A 20,375-nucleotide genomic window follows, 5' to 3' on the forward strand; every position below is an offset into this window, starting at 1 on the left:
CAGCCTTGGTGGACTGAGAGCTCCGAGAGAAAGTTCCCTTCTTCGCCTCTCTTTACTGGAGCCAGAGAGCATCTATGTCCACCGCCGAGGCTGCTGCCTAGCGCCAGGAGGAGGAGGAGGAGGAGGTACGCCCCCCGTTTGTCCGTTAGCTGCTTCAACCGTTATTTCCCCCTCACGGTTTTGAATTTGAATCGGTCGGGTGAGGTGTGAGCGTTCCAATGGCCCCCTCCTCCTCCCCCTCCCCCTCCCCCTCACAATACAGTACTTTTCTTGCATGTGGTTTGTGCTGTGGCTCTTTAAAAGCACAGGACTATCTATACTACTATATGCAAGAAATACCAATTAAAAATGATATGCAAATAATAATAATAAGAATAAGAATAATAAATTATTAAATTATTAATTATTAAACTATTATTATTTAATAATAATAATTTTATTCAATTTTAACCGATTGTATAGTGCTCTGTAAATAAAGCTTAATAATAAATAAAGTTTAATAGTAATAATATAATATTTTTAAAAAACCAAAATTGAGGGTAGTGGGATTGACTGTATTTTTGGCTCTGCTGAAGGGAGTCGCCTCCTGGCAAAGGCGGGACTCAGTTTAATGGGATTTGTGGCCACCTTTTAAACCCCCTTTTTAATCAATCCTTACATTCAACCCCCCCTCAGAACTAAGAAGACCCCATTTCTTAGGTTCGCCATAAGCTTTTTAAAAAATGACTTAAAGGCACTTAACAACATCAACAATATTTAATTTGGATGTTTTGGGACTCGATTTCATGGGATTTGTGGCCACCTTTTAAACCCCTTCTTAATTAATCCTTAATTCAGCCCCCCTCTGTATTAAGAAAACCCCATTCCTTAGGGTTGCCATAAGTAAAAAAATGACTTGAAGGCACCCAACAACAACAACAACAATAACATTTCCTTTTGATGCTGGGTTTGGGTGGGGGAGGGTTGGAGAAGAAAGCTTCACATATATTATGAAGCTAGACATCAAGCACTAATGGTGCTCTTGCTTTCCCCAACAATTTGTTTCCTGACATGTTTGCATGAAGGTGAAACCCTACATGTTGGTCCCTTTTTATTTGTGCCATGCAACACGTTTTCTTTCTTTTTTTTCCCTTGACTGTTTCCATGGGAACAGCAAAATAATCATCATTATCCTCGCAGACTGTTGTGATCCTAAATTGCACCTGAGGGAGGAGGCCTGGTTGTGTGTTTGTTTGGATGGATGGATGGATTTTGCAAGGCTGCTTCTGCACATGGCGGTTGCCTTTCCCCTCCTTCCCTTTTGCTTTCTCTCTTCCTCACCATCAACAAAAAAGCACCACAAAGAGTGTGTGTGTGTGAGAGAGAGAGAGAGAGAAAGGGTTGCCTAGGAAACAGATATTTGTGACATCCTATTTATGTTTGGCACACTGAGGTGACAATATTGTTGATGTTGTCCTGTAAAATCATTAGCTGCTAACAAAATACAACAAGGTGCACAAATAAATGCACGCATGCACTTAGGGTCCCCCCCCCCCCCCGACAATCAGTTGAGTCTTCTAAGGTTGCTTCAGTATTTAAACAAAAGTGAGAAAGGGATCATTCCGTGCTACTAGTTAACTGTTGAAAGTTGTGCTTCAATGGATGCGCTTCTCTTCTTTTCTTTCAGGGCTTCTTTTGGATGCTGAGCATGACTAGTTAGAAGTAGACAGATGCAGTGGCAAATCCATTAGAAGTGATGTTTTAGGCATGCCTGTATGGTTTCATCAATTAAAATTTGCTTCAACAAATTGAACATTTCCTGACAGAGAAGTAGAAACAGTTATAATGAGTCTTATTAATAGTAGTACAGGGGAAGGCAAAGGCAAACCTCAGCTGAACAAATCTTGCCAAGAAAACACTATATGATAAGTTTGCCTTAGGGTTGCCCTAATTCAGAAATGACTCGAAGGCATGCAGCAAACAGGCTGAGTCCCTTATCTGAAATGCTTGGGTCCAGAAGTGTTTTGCATCTTAGATTTTTGTTGTTTTTATTTTGGAATATTTGCATATACTTAATGTGTTGTCTTAGAGATGGGGCCAAAGCCTAAACATGAAATTCATTTAACAAACACCTTATATACATAGCCAGAAGGTAATTTTATACACAATATTTTTAATAATTTTGTGCACAAAACAAAATTTGTGTACACTGAACTATCAGAAAGGAAAGGTATCACTATCTCAGCCACCCATGTGGACCATTTTGGATTTTGGAATTCAAAATAAGGGATACTCAGTTAGTAATAGCCAACTAGTGTGGCATTTTTTCCTGCTTGTGGCATTTATTGGCTTTGTACTGTCCTTTTCTCTCAAAAAATGGGACTTAATAAGGAAAGTGATCAAAATAATAGTAAAAACCCAAAGATAATTTTAAAAACAACAAAAAGAAAAAAAGTCAGATAATTACAGGAAAAATCAAAAGCTGTTCAGGAAAAAAACTCCTTTTACATCCACCCAGGTTGACTGCCAAAAGCCTGCCTAATTCTTTTTAAAAGCACTTTGTTAAAGATGTACATATGTACATCTGCAGGAACTTTACTGCTGTATGTTGTTTAAAAGCTGTTGGACACAAACTGAGTTGGAGGAGCCCTTCCAGTTTTCTTCCATCCTTTTATTAACCTACTGATGGAAATGTGTGAAGAATCCTAACCTGTGTTGGGATACATGTTATAGGAGTACAAATAGAGGAAAACAACTAAACATGATACATAGGCAATATATTTTAAGGCTAGACATCAAGTCCTAATGGTGCTCTTGCTTTTCCCAGTCCCAACAATTGTTTCCTGATACATTTGCATGGAGAAAATTGAATGTTCAGATATGGATCTGACAACCTCTGAGTATTCTTTGCCTAAGAAAACTCTATGAAATTCATGAGGGTGCCATAAGTTGACAGGTGAAGGTACGCACACAGAGAGAGCCTAAATACCTGAAAGGCACCAGTTCCCATCTGATCTTGGAAACTAAGCAGGGTCAACTCTAATTATTACTTAGATGGGAGACCACCAACAAATACCATGTACCGTAGGCTATATTTCTGAGGAAGGAACTGGCAAAAGCACCTCTAAGTATTCCTTGTCTAAGAAAGCCCTGTGAAATTTATGGGGTTGCCATCAGTCGACTTAGTGGTGCACGCACACAGTGAGAGACAGACGCAGTAGAAATCTGTACAACTACTCTATTTTACTTTCATGATTCCCTTTAAAAATCTTGCAGTCATTGATATAACATCCAACAGAGTGTTTGTTATTTATTTAGTGAACACATTTTTGTCCTTTTTTCTTGTTAAATGAAGTAGGAAGGAGATAACATGGAAGATGAGGAGGAAGGACTGCCAGAAATGATAAAGAACACAGCCAGACGAGCTCAGAAACTATAAATTGGTTATTATGAAAGTGACTGGAGCTTTGAAGAAACTGTTAACATGAGCTATTGTAACAACAGGTGTCTTGTGATATCCCTCTGAAGCAGCTAGCCTTCTAGACATGAAAAATGAAGGTAATCAGAATGTGGAAAGCCAAACTACATCTTTTACCTGGGAGAAAGTCCCATTGAATTCAGTGGGACTTAATTCCTAAGTAGACATTCATAAAGTTGTGCAGTGAATTCAGGAACCAAAGGTTCTGAAGCAGACGTTGCCAATATAAGGCATATGCTACTATTTTTGCCCTTTCAGGGATAAAGGAAATGAGTAAAGGTAATTTAGTGTGTATAAGAATTTTTTTTAAAAGTATATGTAGCATGGTGACTTTAGTGATAGATCTGATGCTGGCTGTTTCTGACTGGGATTGCTTCCACACTAGGCACATATGATGCTGCTAATAATTGTCTGTTTCAGCTATAAATGAATTAAATATGGGGGCCATATGGCACTTAATAGGGGACTGTTTTCCCTATTAACAGTGCAATCCTATCCATGTTTTCTCAGGAATGCCATTGAATTCAGTGAAAATCAGTTGTGAAGAAGTTTGCAATTTCTGTCCACCAGGCAAAGGGTGACTATAATGGAGGGGATTACCTTCCTGAGTACATAACCAAATATTAATTGCAAGGAGTGCAATTTCACTTTTACTGCCTGGACTTAAAAAAACAAAAAACAAGACATCAACAAACCAGGCAAAGGGAAGTAGGGTTGAAGCTCCCTTATTTTGTAACCTTGTGTAGAATTGTCCTCCTCATTGTATAATAATAATAATAATAATAATAATAATAATAATAATTTGTTTTATTTATATACCGCTATTCCAAAGATCATAGCGGTGAACAGCAAGTAAGCTAATTAGCAAGTAAGCTAATTTGCCCCCAACAGTCTGGGTACTCATTTTAGCGACCTCGGAAGGATGCAAGCCTGAGTTGAGCTTGGGCTCTCTAAAATCAATTTGCTTGATTTCCAAAGTCAATTGCAAGACTTATTTTAAAAAGTAAAATTCATGTTTCTTTATTAGAACGAATGTGTTTGTTTGAGAACAAACACATTAGTTCTAATGTTCTAGTTTTCCTTGGGATTCACCTGTATCCCATGCCTCCTCCTATAGCAATATAGAGCCTAGTGGAGAGTGGGAGACAGCTGAGAAACCACATCTACATCTATCCTCCTGTCATTCTCCTCATTCATTTCAGCCACATCTACATCTATCCTCCTGTCATTCTCCTCATCCATTTCACCCACATCTACATCTATCCTCCTGTCATTCTCCTCATTCATTTCAGCCACATCTACATCTATCCTCCTGTCATTCTCTTCATCCATTTCAGCCACGTCTATATCTATCCTCCATGTCAGAGCCCCCATCCATTTATTATTATTATTATTATTATTATTATTATTATTATTAAAAATTCTTTCACTGCACAATAATCAGTGTTGAAGCTGCAGCTTTACTTGGAAGTAAATCCTTTGGATCTGAAGGAGATAATAATAATAATAATATGTTTTATTTATACACCGCTATTCCGCAATGATCATAGCGGTGTACAGTCAAAATCATAATGCAATACAAAATACAAAGTGACAAAGGAGGGAGAAGTCTCGTCCTTCAGGCAGTCCCTGATGTTGCTGGGTCTGCCTGATCGCTCCCTCTGAGGCCAAGATGACAGTTGAAGAGGGAGTGTCCTCTTCCTTCAGGCAGTCCCTGATGTTGCTGGGTCTGCCTGATGACTCCTTCTGAGGCCGAGATGACAGTTGAGGAGGGAGGGGCCTCTTCCTTCAGGCAGTCCCTGATGTTGCTGGGTCTGCCTGATGGCTCCCTCTGAGGCCGAGATGACAGTTGAGGAGGGAGGGGCCTCTTCCTTCAGGCAGTCCCTGATGTTGCTGGGTCTGCCTGATGACTCCCTCTGAGGCCAAGATGACAGTTGAGGAGGGAGGGGCCTCTTCCTTCAGGCAGTCCCTGATGTTGCTGGGTCTGCCTGATGGCTCCCTCTGAGGCCAAGATGACAGTTGAGGAGGGAGGGGCCTCTTCCTTCAGGCAGTCCCTGATGTTGCTGGGTCTGCCTGATCTCTCCCTCTGAGGCCAAGATGACAGTTGAGGAGGGAGGGGCCTCTTCCTTCAGGCAGTCCCTGATGTTGCTGGGTCTGCCTGATCGCTCCCTCTGAGGCCAAGATGACAGTTGAGGAGGGAGGGGCCTCTTCCTTCAGGCAGTCCCTGATGTTGCTGGGTCTGCCTGATCGCTCCCTCTGAGGCCAAGATGTCAGTTTAGGAGGGAGGGGCCTCTTCCTTCATGCAGTCCCTGATGTTGCTGGGTCTGCCTGATGACTCCCTCTGAGGCCAAGATGACAGTTGAGGAGGGAGGGGCCTCTTCCTTCAGGCAGTCCCTGATGTTGCTGGGTCTGCCTGATCTCTCCCTCTGAGGCCAAGATGACAGTTGAGGAGGGAGGGGCTTCTTCCTTCAGGCAGTCCCTGATGTTGCTGGGTCTGCCTGATGACTCCCTCTGAGGCCAAGATGACAGTTGAGGAGGGAGGGGCCTCTTCCTTCTGGCAGTCCCTGATGTTGCTGGGTCTGCCTGATGGCTCCCTCTGAGGCCAAGATGACAGTTGAGGAGGGAGGGGCCTCTTCCTTCAGGCAGTCCCTGATGTTGCTGGGTCTGCCTGATCGCTCCCTCTGAGGCCAAGATGACAGTTGAGGAGGGAGGGGCCTCTTCCTTCAGGCAGTCCCTGATGTTGCTGGGTCTGCCTGATCGCTCCCTCTGAGGCCAAGATGTCAGTTTAGGAGGGAGGGGCCTCTTCCTTCAGGCAGTCCCTGATGTTGCTGGGTCTGCCTGATGACTCCCTCTGAGGCCGAGATGACAGTTGAGGAGGGAGGGGCCTCTTCCTTCAGGCAGTCCCTGATGTTGCTGGGTCTGCCTGATGGCTCCCTCTGAGGCCGAGATGACAGTTGAGGAGGGAGGGGCCTCTTCCTTCAGGCAGTCCCTGATGTTGCTGGGTCTGCCTGATGGCTCCCTCTGAGGCCAAGATGACAGTTGAGGAGGGAGGGGCCTCTTCCTTCAGGCAGTCCCTGATGTTGCTGGGTCTGCCTGATCTCTCCCTCTGAGGCCAAGATGACAGTTGAGGAGGGAGGGGCCTCTTCCTTCAGGCAGTCCCTGATGTTGCTGGGTCCATTTTGGATGAGTGCAGAAATGATCTGATTTCCCTTATTTCCTATGCTCTCTAAAATACCACCTCCCTGAATCCAATCCACTCTCCTTCCCTTTGTTACAAGTTGCATCTGCACTGGGGAAATAATCTGGTTTGACTTCACTTTAATTGACCTGGCTCAATGCTATGGAATTCTGGAACTGTAGTGTCATGAGACATTGAGCCTTCTCTGCCAGAGAGCTCTGGTGCCTCAGCAAACTAATAAATTATTCCTATTCTTATTCTTATTTTGCAGTGCCCTGTTCTTCTTTTGGGTACTCTGCCTCGAGCCTCGAAGAGAGGCAGGAAATAAATTGTTTTTATTATTAAAGTATTATTATTATTATTATTATTATTATTATTATTATTTTAAAAAATTTCCTTCCTCTCCTCAAGGCTGGAGGCAGGGTGCCCTGTTCTCCTTTGGGTACCCTGCCTCGAGCCTTGAGGAGAAGCTGAAAATAAATTATTATTATTATTAAAGAAATATTATGCAGCCTCCATTCTTGAAGAAGTACCGGAAGCAAATGGAGTAAAATTACAGCGCTGCATCATGGGAAATTTACCACCTTGAAGGTTTTGGGGGGTGTACCAGGACAGAAGCAAAGTTGCATTCCACACCAGACCAATTCAGATTGAAATCGAAGTGAGCTTGGAAACAATTTTTGTGAATTCACTTGTTACCAAATTCACAACAATCAGGAGTCATTTTGGATTGACTGTGGATCTGGCTCAGAAGTACTTCCCATAGAAAGCAATCACATGTGATAATCCATCACGTTTTAACATGAATTTGCATGGTTGGACCAGGAGTGACTTTGGATTGGAGCTGCAAAACCTGTCGTGATATTGTCCTATGTGAATATAGCCAGATTGCAAAATGGTATTGTCATCTTCCAGAACTGGTTTAGCTCCAGATTGTCTGAAAGCCTGTGCCCTCCCCATGTGACTCTATTTTAGTCCTTTGAATTTTAAAGAGGGCTTTCCCTCTGGTCCACCATCATCACAGGCTCATGGGTGAGGACATGGGAGAACCATCTCAGTGGCTGCTTCTAGATTATGTGACTCCTTCCTGAGGTAGGCTTAGTTGTCGCCTTCTCGGTTCTCTTTTCGCTGGCAAGAACTTTCTTTTTCAAGAACCCCTTCAGCCTTTAACTGGTTGGGGTAGAAGGATGTGCTATGTTTATAATACAATGGCCCCTTGGTATCCGCTGGGGTTTGCTTCCAGGAACCACAGTGGTTACCCAAATCCGTGGCATAGTAAAATAGTGTCCCTTATATGAAATGGCAAAATCAAGGTTTGCTTTTTGGAATTTATATGTTTTTCAATATTTTTAAGCTATGGATGCTTGAATCCATGGATTAAAAATCCATGGATACAGAGGACTGACTGTATATAGTAAGTACTTTATGTGTGTTTCGTTTTGTTTTAAATTAATGTTTCAATGTTTTGAGTGGATTATTTAATTTTTTTTAAAAAAAAATTGTATCTCATGTTGTTTTAGCCATTTTATTTTAATTTACAGCGCGCCCGCATCATATGCAGGCGCGCTTTACGCGGCTTTCAGCATATGCTGAAAGCCGTGCAGGGAGGAAGGTGCGACGCGTCCCATAGGGAGTAATAGGGTGCGCTACTGTGGCACACGCGTCACCATACCACCGCATACACAAGCCCCATTCATTTAAATGGAGCTTGAGCATGCACTGAGTTTGCTTTACGCAGTAGAGTCCAGAACGGATCCCCCGCGTAAAGCAAGGGCGCATTGCATATTGTAAACTGTCTTGAGTCCCAATTTGGGAGAGAAGTGGGATATAAATAAAATGAGTGAATAATAAACCTCTGGAAGAACCCAGGAGGGGATGCAGAAGATGCCTTTATTGTTGTGCATCTAGCTGCAATCACATAACCAGATGCTACTCAGCTGTCTTCTGCTCTCAGTCAGCCACTGTATGGCCATTTGGGGGCAGAGAAGGAAGATAGATTGTTAGAAGGGTTTATTATTGCATGAAGAAGGATAGAAGAATTCTGTCCTCTGCAACAGCCAAAAAAAGAGATACACAGGTGTAACTTACATCCAACTTATAAAAGCCAAAAAGATACACAGGTGTAAGTTGGATTTACGCCTACATATGCCACTAACAAGATGCCAGCCATAATATCGTCTTTCTCTTTCTCTTCCTTGCATTATTATTATTATTATTATTATTATTAACTTTTATTTATAAAGCGCTGTAAATTTACACAGCGCTGTACATACAATCTATACATACATATATGCACACACTCTTAAATTTGGTGGCCCATTACCATTGTTTTACATTAATTTATTGCCCCTCTCATGGCAGGAAATAGGAGCTGTTACTCTGAGACTGTTCCACATGACTGCTCACTGTTTCCTATCATGATATTATAGGGAAAAGTGTTCAACACCTTTGTTCATAGCTTGACAATGTGGATGTATATTTTTGCAGTATCTCTGCGAATGTAAAGCTTGCAACCAACTGCATCTATGGTGAAATGATGGTGAAATGAACACAGGTATGCCTCCCCCCCCCTTTTTTTTTTTTTTTTTTTCTAGTATGGAAGCAACATCTGTGGTATCATGTGCCATCTCAGTTGGGGTTTTTTGCCTATTCTTGAGAATGCTCACATATCACTTTTTGGAGGGAAGGGAGAAGATGCTTTCTGCGATGAACTTTTCCTTTCATGGTGAGCATATAGCCTTTCATATGTTATTGGACTGTAACCAGCAACCTAGCTTAGGTAGTGAAAGAAGCATCAGAAGACCCATATATTCAGCATTTCTGCTATAAGTCTTTATCTGGTCTGTAAGGAGTTGTTGTCTTTAAATCTTGAAGAATGATATGAAGACTGGTGGAACATTGGCACATAATGGTAAGAACACATGGATGTGGGGCAGCTGTGATGTGATAGCCTGTTTACTTACTTGTGAGTAAATATGGGTGTTTATTTTCTTTAATCTACCAGCCCTTTCTTCCTTCTTATCGACAAAGTAGACAGATTACTATAAGGCAGCCAACCCAGCTGTTGAAATTGTGTTCCATGTGAAGACCTTGCCACTTAGCTGTGATGTTGCATGTTTTAAAATGCAATGCAATAGATGGAGAAAATGAACCCCAAGCCCAGTTGAAGAACATTGTGGGGGAAAGAGGTGGATCTGTCATTTTTGGAGTGAAACTAACCCATAATGAAATACATTGAAAGATTGGTGGTGAATCTCAATATGTTTATGTATCAGTTACAATTTAAGTCTGTGGTGATTTTAAAAAGTCTTCATAGTAAACAATGCATTGCTTTTGAATGCTTTGTGAATGGCCTTTTTTCACACAACAATCACTGCCTGTACTATTTTCATCTCAATGTTTGCATTTCCTGTTTTGCAGTTACACACACATACACTCCATACCTACCGGTAACTAAGGGTAAAACTTGATGCATCTATTGAAGTAAGCCATAATTTTCTACCTTGATACCCTCCATATGTTTGGGACTTCAGCCACCATCAATTTAGCAGATAGTAAACTGAAGCATCAGGTTGGAAAAGGCTGAAGTAGACTGATCTATGAATGTGCATAATATAATAGTGTTTAAGTTATTATTATTATTATTATTATTATTATTAACCTTTATTTATGAAGCACTGTAAATTTACACAGCGCTGCGTCGCACAAGCTGCAATGCACTAACAGCTATTCTTTTGAAAAGTGTCACCTCAGTCTTTTGTGTTTTTTTCTTTTCACACTTTTGCTATTATAGTCTACAAAGTCACACCTTTTTTGAGTGTGAAGCATAATCTTCTATAATTTATTCTGGATTATTATGCTTTTACATCCCTATTCCAGAAAAGGCATCCAAGGGTCTGAACAGACAGGCCAAAATGAAGCTGCTTCGGGTCACTTTGGAGATATGCTGCTTAAATGATGCATGTGTCCTAAGAGGCCGGAAGCCACGCCAAAACCACACTCCAGTCCTAAAGACAGCATACCTCCAAAGTGACCCGAAGTAGCTTCATTTTGGCCTGTCTGTTCAGGCCCCAAGTTGCCTGTGACAGAGAAGCATAATACACATCATTCCCTCAATATGAGTATTCACAGATCCATACTCACTGGCTACAAATTAAATATGTTTTGATGTAGAAATTTTGGGTGGCTGGATTTCTTGTCAAACTAGTCTAGTTTTCTCCAGTGTTTTGCTCAGTGTTCGTTTTACTTCACTGAGTGTTTTGGTAGCAGAAGTCAGACTGGATTTTTGACATCTTCTCCTTTCATAATATTAATTAAATAGAGCAAAGCCAGCATTATTCAGAAATTAATTTAACTTCTTTGTAAATTTTCAAGATATAACACAATACCAATATTTCCATTACTCCAATACGATTTACAGCATCCACTCTCATAAAGTGATCTAAACTAAAGGCATTAAAGGGGAGTGATAGACCTAATTTTTTTCTTTTATTTTGCTTTCCTCATTAAAAATGAGTAGAATAGAAGGGGGAAAAAAACCCTGTAAATGTACCTTGGAAGGGGGGACAGTGGAGGCTTGGATCCCTCAAGACTCTGCTGGGGGGGCCTACACACTCGCTTGAAATTGAACTACTAGGACTCCTATGTAGCTGAATCCCCCAGGTTTTATCACTTAGAAGTGTACTCAGAGCACTGAGAAATATTAAGTCAGTGATTATCATTGAATCCTCCCAGGAGTAGTAAAGGGTGGCTGCCATCTTATTAACATGGAAATAAGCTACACTAAACATGGGGAGGACATTAATCCATACATTCAGTGCTTCTGAAGGGCTTCCTACTTAAGGATGCTTAAGTGACAATGGACAGGAAGAGTAATTTGCCCTCTCTCTGCAGGCAAAATTAATAACAATCTGCTTGCCATTCTTGAGTCCACCAACCCACCCCTAACATTAAAAACAGTTCTGGGATCCCTGCTATTAAAGAACTTCCCTGCTGGCCTTTTTTGAAAATACTGTATGTTTTTATTTTTCTGTTTCAAATACTTCAGGGTGCAGAAATGTTCAAATGAATCGGTTCCTTTTGTATTATTTTCCTTTGCATCAATTCTTGCAGCTTCTTTCCACCTCCCACCTAGAACCCAGGAATTGCATTCCCCTCCAACAACATGATGTGCTGAATTCTTCCCTTTTGTATTGAATGATTTTGGTTTGTTTTTCCCTACCACATTGTTTATGATCCATAAATTGAATTTCATACTAAACATGATTAACTTTAAGTTAAGACCTGCCCTGGCAAATTCTTACTGTTATTAGAATCCATAGGCAGCCCGTAGGCATGCAGTACATGTTTGCTGCTCCCCCTACAAGTTCTTTGTTAATATTAGAAATGAAAATGATAATTTCTCATCATTTTAGCAGCTGGGTTTCCAATTAATGACAGGAATACATCAGTAACTCTAATTACACTGAACACAGGATAAGTTTGTTCTCAGATGAAACTCTCTAATTTCCTGCTGTTTTATCATAATTGAAATAAAACCTTTTAAAAAAGGAATACAGCAGTAACTAATTACACTGAACACAGGATAAGTTTGTTCTCAGATGAAACTTTCTAATTTCCTGCTGGTTTATCATAATTGAAATAAAATTTCTTTTTAAATGAATACAATTTTAAAAAGGAATACAGCAGCTATTATTTGCATGTCTGACTATTTTAAAAAAAATTCCAGAAAACTGTATATAGAAATAAACTCAGACCTTGGAATTACCTGTCTAATTCACTTGTTAAGTTATTGATTTTCTAGATTTCTTTAGTTATTTGATGGTTCTATATTGTTCAATTAACAGTGAAATGAGAACTATGTTTTAGTGAAATAGGTTGTGAGAATCCATTAGGACAGGTGCCTCTCCCTCTGTAACATTCAGGAAAACATAAGGCTACACCCCTTTTGCACTGAATATGAGGTTTCATATGCCCATATTTTAATATCTAGGCTCAGACATGTTTTTAAGAGGTCACAATGACCTTTGGGACACTTGGAAATTTCCCATGGGAAGGCACACTGCCTGAAGAAGTGGAGGATCTAGATAGCACTAAATAAAGGTTAAATGTGTTTGCTGATCACACTGTCCTCTCCCAGGCTTTCTGTATATTTCCCTCTCACCCCAGGCTGTGTCCCTATTCAGCTTTCCTGTCCACCTATCCAGGGGTTGTCTCAAATCCAATCAGTGTTTTGTTACTCTAAAGTTAAATCCATCAGTTGTTCCTGAATCCTATTGTCAATTCTCTGGGAAGACCATTGTTACACTGCCAAGCATCTCTTGAGGCTAGGAAATCAGATATAAATATTGGCCCCATGCACAGCCAGTTTACTGCTATGGTCCAAGGCTCTGTTGCACAGATGAGAGCTTCACTCTCTGTATTGCCCTGAGACCCTATCTGTGCCACTCTCCGTCTTCTGTGGGACCTCCTCTTCATGACTGGTAATTATCATCCCCTTTAACTCCCCATTACTCACTCTCCAACTTCTCACACCTTTCTGTTAGCTCTGAATGGTTCTCGAAGTTACACTGGATTTGTGTCTTTGCGTGCACTTTTGCACATTTTTAAATAAAACTTATTCACTAACAACAGAGTCTCCCTGCATTTAGTACTAGTATATGTAGGGGTAAAAAAATCCTTAAATTTGTCCAGCCTCTTACAGGCCCCCGCCCAGGCTTGTTTCCCCATTTTCCATGCTGATACTATGACCTTTGAGAGAGGTTCAGAGAGGGAGATGTAGGGAGGGAAGTGGTGCTTTGTTTCCCCCTTTAGATCTTTTGTAACATGCACCAGTGTTTGACCCTCAACTTATCCACGGGTCATATCAAAATCCATGATTTTGGCCCCCAAAACTGTCCGCGACTTATAGATGCGGTCAACGTATATACAGTAATTGTTCCAAATCTTTATTGCTTTTTGCTAGTAGTATGGTAGAGCACTACCAAAAATAATATTACAAATACAGTCAGCCATCCTTATCCACGGATTCTTTACTCCAGGTGTGCTGACTCCTGCAATTTCTCCAAATGCGAGAAACTCAACTGCATAATTTGTGGTATATATTCCAAAAAGCAAACCTTGATATTGCCATAAGGGACACTATTTTACTATGCCACTGTATTGTATCCATAGATTTTGGTATCCATAGGAGATCCTGGAACCAAACCCCAGTGGATTACAAAGACCCACTGTATAGCAAGAAAATAAAAATACAAGAACATTACCTCGAATAAAACATAACATTACTACCAGGGATGTAGCCAAGGGGGGTGGTTCTTGGGGTCCGGACCCCCCCTTCCATTAGAAAAATGAATGGTGTGTGCTGCTGCGCCGCCACACCCAAGCCCCATTATAATGGTGGCACTTAGTCTGGACCCCCCCCCCCTTCCTAAAATCCTAGCTACGTCCCTATTGTTACTGTGGTGCTTGTCTGTATACACATGTCTGGGTGAATTAAGGAGCCAGCATGGTATAGAGATTTGAATATTGAACTAGAGCCCCAGGAGGCCAGGGGTCAAATCTCAATTTGCCATGGAAAGCCCACTGGGTGGGTGACCCTGGGCAAAGGCAGTGGCAAACCTCCCCTGAACAAATCTTGCCAAGAAAACCCTAGGATAGGGTTGCTTTAAGTCAGGCATCTACTTGAAGGCACATAACAACAACACCCAGTATGTTGGTTGAAGTGAGCATTTTCCTATTTTGTTATTATTTTTTTCTGGACAATGCAGCCTGATTAATTTTCACCTGGAAATGCATTTACCTGAAATCTCTATATCAGCATAACATTTGGGGTGAAGCAAAAACTTCAGAGCTCAAACTTCAGAGCTCAAATATTCTCCATCGGAGTAATTCTACTGCTTTGGACTAGATTGTAAAGTGTTTACTTTAGCTGTGCTGAAAGACTTACATGCACCCAATGGGATTTCTAGTATTACTGTTTTCAAGGCAGAGATTTGTCAGTGTGCTTTAAAAACCTCCCCTCAGGTCTAGCATTCTTTCTGTTAATAAACTCTTCACTTTTCAAGGATCTCAGAACTGCTAGCAAATGGTTTCTAGGCAGTCTTCCATCAAAATGACCTGAGAAAAACAGTGATGAAGGGAGCCTAGAGAAAGTGTTAGGGCTCATGCTTCATAAAATCTATATGCCTGTATCCCTACTGTTAGCTCCCACCTCCATTTGGTCACATCTTATACCACAAGTACAAGGAATGTTAGCCCCCTCTACTCCACCCCCATTAACTGAATATTGAGTGGCATCTCTTTGCTTTGGTAACACAGCTATTTTGTAAATTCACATCTGAGCCAAATGGCTCATGGTGATGGAGAGGCTGATTGATTGTTCAACAGACACACACACACACACACACCTCCTTTGACACAGGGCTAGTAGAAAAATTCCAATTTGGAGCATGGTCTTTAGCATGAAATACTTTTTTTTAAAATGCTGCATACACCAAATACATGGCTTCTAGAATTTTGTGATGATTTCTCACATTAGTGATGCTATTTTTGTCACATTCGAGTTGTGGAATTAGGCCAGCATGGTGTAATGGTTTGGGTGTTGGACTAGGATATTGGGAGACCAGGGTTTGAATCCCAGCTCAGTCATGCAGACCCACTGGATGACCTTGGGGGAGTCACAGTCTCTCAGCCTCAGAAGATGGCAATGGCAAACTCCCTCCGAAGAAACTTGCCAACAAAACCCTATGGTAGGTTTCCCTTAGACTCGCCATTAAGTTGGAAGCAACTTGAAGGCATGCAACAAGAAGAACAATAAGGCATTATTAAAATGCAGTAATTTTAATTACATATTTCTAAATGAAAGCTCATGTCATTTTTTTATTTTTGCATTTAGAATCTTTCTTTCCTGTCAGGAACTCAAGGCAATGCATATTGTCCCCCCCCCCCCCTTCCCCATTTTTATTATGAAAAAATACTGTGAAGTAGGTCAGGCTGAGAGATCATGACTGGCCCAAGGTCATCTAGTGAGTTTCATGGCTGAATAGGTTCTGAACTGTGTCCTCCCAGTCTAAGTCCACCAAACCAACCACTATATCATGGGCTGTCAGTTTAGCTGCATCTCCTTAGCTTAACAGGCATCTGCAATCTGATGCTGGACAGCTTTCCCTCATACAGACACGGATAGCAGATGTAAAGTCAAAAGCTTTCACAGTTTTTAATAAAAGGGATACAAAACAAAACTATAGACAAACAAGAGAGGATGGAAATCAGATGTATGTAAGATAAAGATGAATGTATGAAGAAAGGTGAATAAGGGCGAGATAGTAATGAATTAACAATAGACAAACAACAGGATGATATAGCAAGTAGGGGTAGGTCTTAAAGGTGTAGGTAGAACAACTATAAGGAGATAATATGTTTAGGTTGATATTTTGAAAGATAGATTTATGTTATACATGCTAGTTTGTTTTGATTGTATTTATTTTTTATATGTTTAGCCTGGAGAAGAGAAGGTTAAGAGGTGATATGATAGCCCTGTTTAAATATTTGAAAGGATGTCATATTGAGGAGGGCGCAAGCTTGTTTTCTGCTGCTCCAGAGAACAGGACCCGGAACAATGGATGCAAGCTACAGGAAAAGAGATTCTACCTCAACATTAGGAGGAACTTCCTGACAGTAAGGGCTGTTCGACAGTGGAACACACTCCCTCGGAGTGTAGTGGAGTCTCCTTCCTTGGAGCTCTTTAAGCAGAGGCTAGATTGCCATCTGCTGGGGATGCTTTGATTTGGATTTCCTGCATGGCAAGGGGTTGGACTGGATAGACCGTGCGGTCTCTTCCAACTATGATTCTATGATTCTTTTTTTGGTATTAAAATCAAAAATTTTAAAAAAACTTTCACAGTTGATATCCATAGTTTTCTGTGGGTTTTTCGGCCTGTGTGGCATGTTCTAGAAGAATTTATTACTGATGTTGCGCCTGCAACTGTGCCTGGCATCTTCATCCCTTTGAAGACGCCAGCCACAGTTGCAGGCGAAATATCAAGATTAAATCCTTCCAGAACATGAGCTTGGAAAATACATGGTTGGATCATAATTACCAGGCTCATATGACTGCGCTAGCTTGGGGATTATATGGGTTGTAGTCCAAAAGATACATTTTCCATGCTCTATGAGAGAATATTTATTAGTATGTCATTATACATTTTCTAGCTTTCTTGGTCTGCCCATGTGGGAAGAAGATTTCAAGGGCTATAACCTTTGCCTGATGATATCTGTCAAGAAGGTTTATTCCTTTCGTCAGGCATGATAGCAGAGAGGAAGTGGTGAAGGGGCATGGTATTAATATTGGTGACTTTGGAGGAGAAACAAAGATATTAGTGATAACATCACCTATCGCTTTCTGCAGTTCATGCAGAAAGGTAAGTGTACGCTCCTGAGAACATGCTGGCATTCAGGTGGAAAGGGCACATGAAATTCCTAAGGTTTATTGCTGGAGTTTCTAAAGTGAATTTTTTAAGGTCTAAAGAGTAGGCTATGTTTAAATAATATATATATATTTCTTAACCAGGATTTTAGAATCTCTAGAGGTTCTGTGCTAAAGTGCTTTTTCAAGTAAAGTAAAATGCTTCTTCTGTCTGTTTGTGCAGTGCCAGGGCAGCTGAGGGCCAAGCTTTGAAAATGGTTATTTGCTTTATCAAATCATGGGCTGTGAACTCTTACAGCTCTGTAGCCATTATGGATGTGAATAAATCTGTTTTTGAATTATGAAAATAATCAGCTTTTAAAAACTAATATATAGTTATCTAGAATGGTTACAATTCTTAAAAGGTAGGTGCATCACTGTTTTCCATTTTTCTAAGTTTTCATCCTTCATAATCCTACCTATATGTATGTGCTTGGTTTGGTTTGGGTATGCTTGAAAACTCTTCAAACCTGGAAGATGTAGTGTATTTCAGAATACGTTATTGCTAAGGTTAAAGATTAATGAAAGGATATGGCATAGTAGTATTACTATGGCATAGTACTGTCTGAGAGACAGACATAATATCAGGTTTACAGTAATATCTGAGATTTGGCACAGATGAAGAAAATGAATCCATCTGTAACATTTTTGTGTGTGGATGACATGTAAATATTTTGTTGCTCTGATAGAAAATAGATAAAACAAGTGTAATTATTTTAAAAGCTGGCGTTTTCTAATGGCAGGATTCTCTTGTTGCCTTTTTTAGTTACCTTCTGGACTTCCTGGATTTTCATTTTGTGGAGGCCTTGCATTGCCATCTTAAATCATGGATATCGCTGGGTTTTTGAAGTCTCAGTTTATTTTCCACCTTCTTATCAGTTACATATTTATTGCCTCGGGACTGATAATCAACTTCATTCAGCTCTTCACTCTAATTCTCTGGCCATTCAACAAGCAACTTTTCAGGAAGGTCAACTGCAAGCTGGCTTACTGCCTTTCAAGCCGTAAGATATCTTTATATCATTATTTCTGTTTTAGTAAAGATTTGTGTTGAATGAATGTGTGTGCCTTTAAGTTGCTCGTTGACTTCTGGCAGCCCCATTAATTTCATAAGGTTTTCGTAGGCAAAGAATGCTCAGAAATGGTTTTGCCAGGGGAATAGGCAGCTTTTAAAGCTGTAAAACATTCCATACTGCCTTCGCCAAATGCAAATTTTAATAAAATATTTTGATAAAATAATGTCTGGAAGAAAGCATAAAAATTGTAATACTTTATTATTTTCTTAATCAGAAGTGTGTTTTCTCTTTAGACAAAGTTCTCTATCAGCACAAGCTCAGCTTTGCTAAAAGTTTAGTCTTGAAAAGAATATCCAAAGGGCAATTGTACTTGATGCTAAAAGTGATGATATATTACCATAGTGTTCTAGCATACAGCTGAAGTCTTGAAACAGTGCAGTGTAAGATCAGCAATGGCAGATAAGCTTCCATGGAAAACTTTGGGGTTGTACAGACCTGTCCCTGGAATCGCATGATTGGGGCCACAGTAACCACACGTGCAGCCCTGTGGCCCCAATCTGGTGTTTTTCCGGGCCAAAGAGAAGTCATAAAATGTTGCTTCTCTTCTGCACAGAAAAGTGGTGCCAGCCAGCCAGCACCCCAAGCCTAAAGAGGAGACAGGGGTAGCACCTCTCTCCTCTGGATTGTTGGTGCGGCTGTGCGGTTGTCATGCCAATGATGCACACACCCAAAAGGAGCTCCAAAATGGAGCTCCTTCCTGTGACGCGCCCAAGGTGCCATGTGCCCCGTGGGGTGCCGCAGTAACATCACACTTGTGCCTCGCTGTTTGGACGCGGCACACACATTATGTCATCGATGCATGTGCTGTGTGGATGGCCCTGCATCAAGATGGCGCCATCCATATGAACTAGGGCTGAGCGTGCGGTTGCTGTGTGATCCTGAGCCCTAGTTTTGGCCCAAGGACGGTGCTTCCTGCCTGTCTGTCCAGGGCCATTGACTCCACTGTTAATGACCATGTTCTGCAAAGAACAGCATTCTAAGGCTGTGGTTCTTTAGATGTTTTGAACCTCAGCTCCCAGAATCCCTAACCATTGGCCATGCTGGATGGGTCTGCTAGGAGATGAAAAAACATCTGGAGGACCAACGTTGGTGACCAGCGTTCTAAGGCATTTTGCAGTTTGCAGGAGGTGAAGTCCAGATTTAACTTTTAACCCATGTGCAGTGAGAGTTCACACTGGAACAGGGATGGGCAAAGTGCAGCGCTGGGGTTGTAAGTAGCCACAAAGGGTCTTCATCCCTGAGATCTTCAAATTTCCTTGACTGTATCTTTTCTGGCCCAAGAAAATGGGTGGGTGAACTGCTTCTCCTGGAAGTTTCCAAAAACGGATGTGGACAGACATCTGCTTCTGATTTTGAAAAATGGCTACAGTCAGCCCTCTGTATTCATGGATTCTTTATCCATGGATTCAAGCATCCACAGCTTAAAAATACTTTAGAAATATATAAATTCCAAAATGTAAATCTTGATTTTGCCATCTTATATAAGGAACATCATTTTACTATGCCATTATATTTACTGGGATTTGAGCATCCACGGATTTTGGTATCCACAGTGGGTCCTCCAACCAAGCCCTAGGGGATAGCAAGGACCCACTGTATTTTTACATTATGCAGTTGGCTTTTGGTATCCATGGGGGATCCGTTCCAGACCCCTCCATGGATAATAAAATCTAGCTCACATTGTCCCCAATGGCGGCATGTGCACGTGGCCATGCCACCATTAGAGACAGCCCCTGTTGTCCTGTGGTGGCATGTGCACACAGCCTTGCCACATTGGGGACAACAGAACTGAATAGTGGCAAGGCCGCATGCAGGTGCCATCACAAAACAACAGAGGCTGTCCCTAAAGGTAGTGTAGCCGCATGCACATGATGGCGGTGCCCATACGTATTAGGGTTTAGGAGTGTGTTGTTGCTGCATGCTCCCGAACTCTAATGTCGCTGCTGCTGCCACGCCACAAAGCGCCCATGTGTACCAGGCCTAAGTTTCCAGAACCAGATGAACTACATCCAAGGGTATTAAAAGAACTAGCAAATGTAATCTCAGAGCCATTGGCAATAATTTTTGAGAACCCCTGGAGAACAGGAGAAGTCGCAGCAGACTGGAGGAGAGCAAATGTTGTCCCCATCTTCAAAAAGGGGAAAAAAGAGGATCCCAACAATTATCTTCCAGTTAGTCTGACATCAATACCAGGAAAGA

The 20,375-nt window shown here is 41.2% G+C and overlaps 1 protein-coding gene across 13 annotated transcripts in view; it reads left to right on the forward strand.

The window, feature by feature from the left end:
* The first annotated feature begins 2,382 nt into the window (after positions 1–2,382).
* Positions 2,383–20,375, forward strand: part of AGPAT4 (1-acylglycerol-3-phosphate O-acyltransferase 4) — a 73,269-nt gene continuing 55,276 nt past the window's right edge. For 10 of the 13 annotated variants that reach the window (XR_016281742.1, XM_089530080.1, XM_089530084.1 and 7 more), the window contains exons 1-3: positions 2,383–3,537; positions 16,848–17,056; positions 17,867–18,104. Coding sequence is in view for 12 of the 13 variants with exons in the window: in XM_089530080.1 (XP_089386206.1) it covers positions 17,927–18,104 (178 nt within the window). In the remaining variant the exon portion in view is untranslated. Of the gene's footprint in view, positions 3,538–9,166; positions 9,190–16,135; positions 16,314–16,847; positions 17,057–17,866; positions 18,105–20,375 lie in introns of those variants that run through there. The other 3 variants (XM_089530076.1, XM_089530077.1, XM_089530078.1) reach the window with 3 other exon arrangements.

This window comes from Sceloporus occidentalis, unplaced genomic scaffold (assembly GCF_023333645.1).
Source record: "Sceloporus occidentalis isolate IW3139 unplaced genomic scaffold, rSceOcc1.0.p SCAF_6, whole genome shotgun sequence".
Lineage (NCBI taxonomy): Eukaryota > Metazoa > Chordata > Lepidosauria > Squamata > Phrynosomatidae > Sceloporus > Sceloporus occidentalis.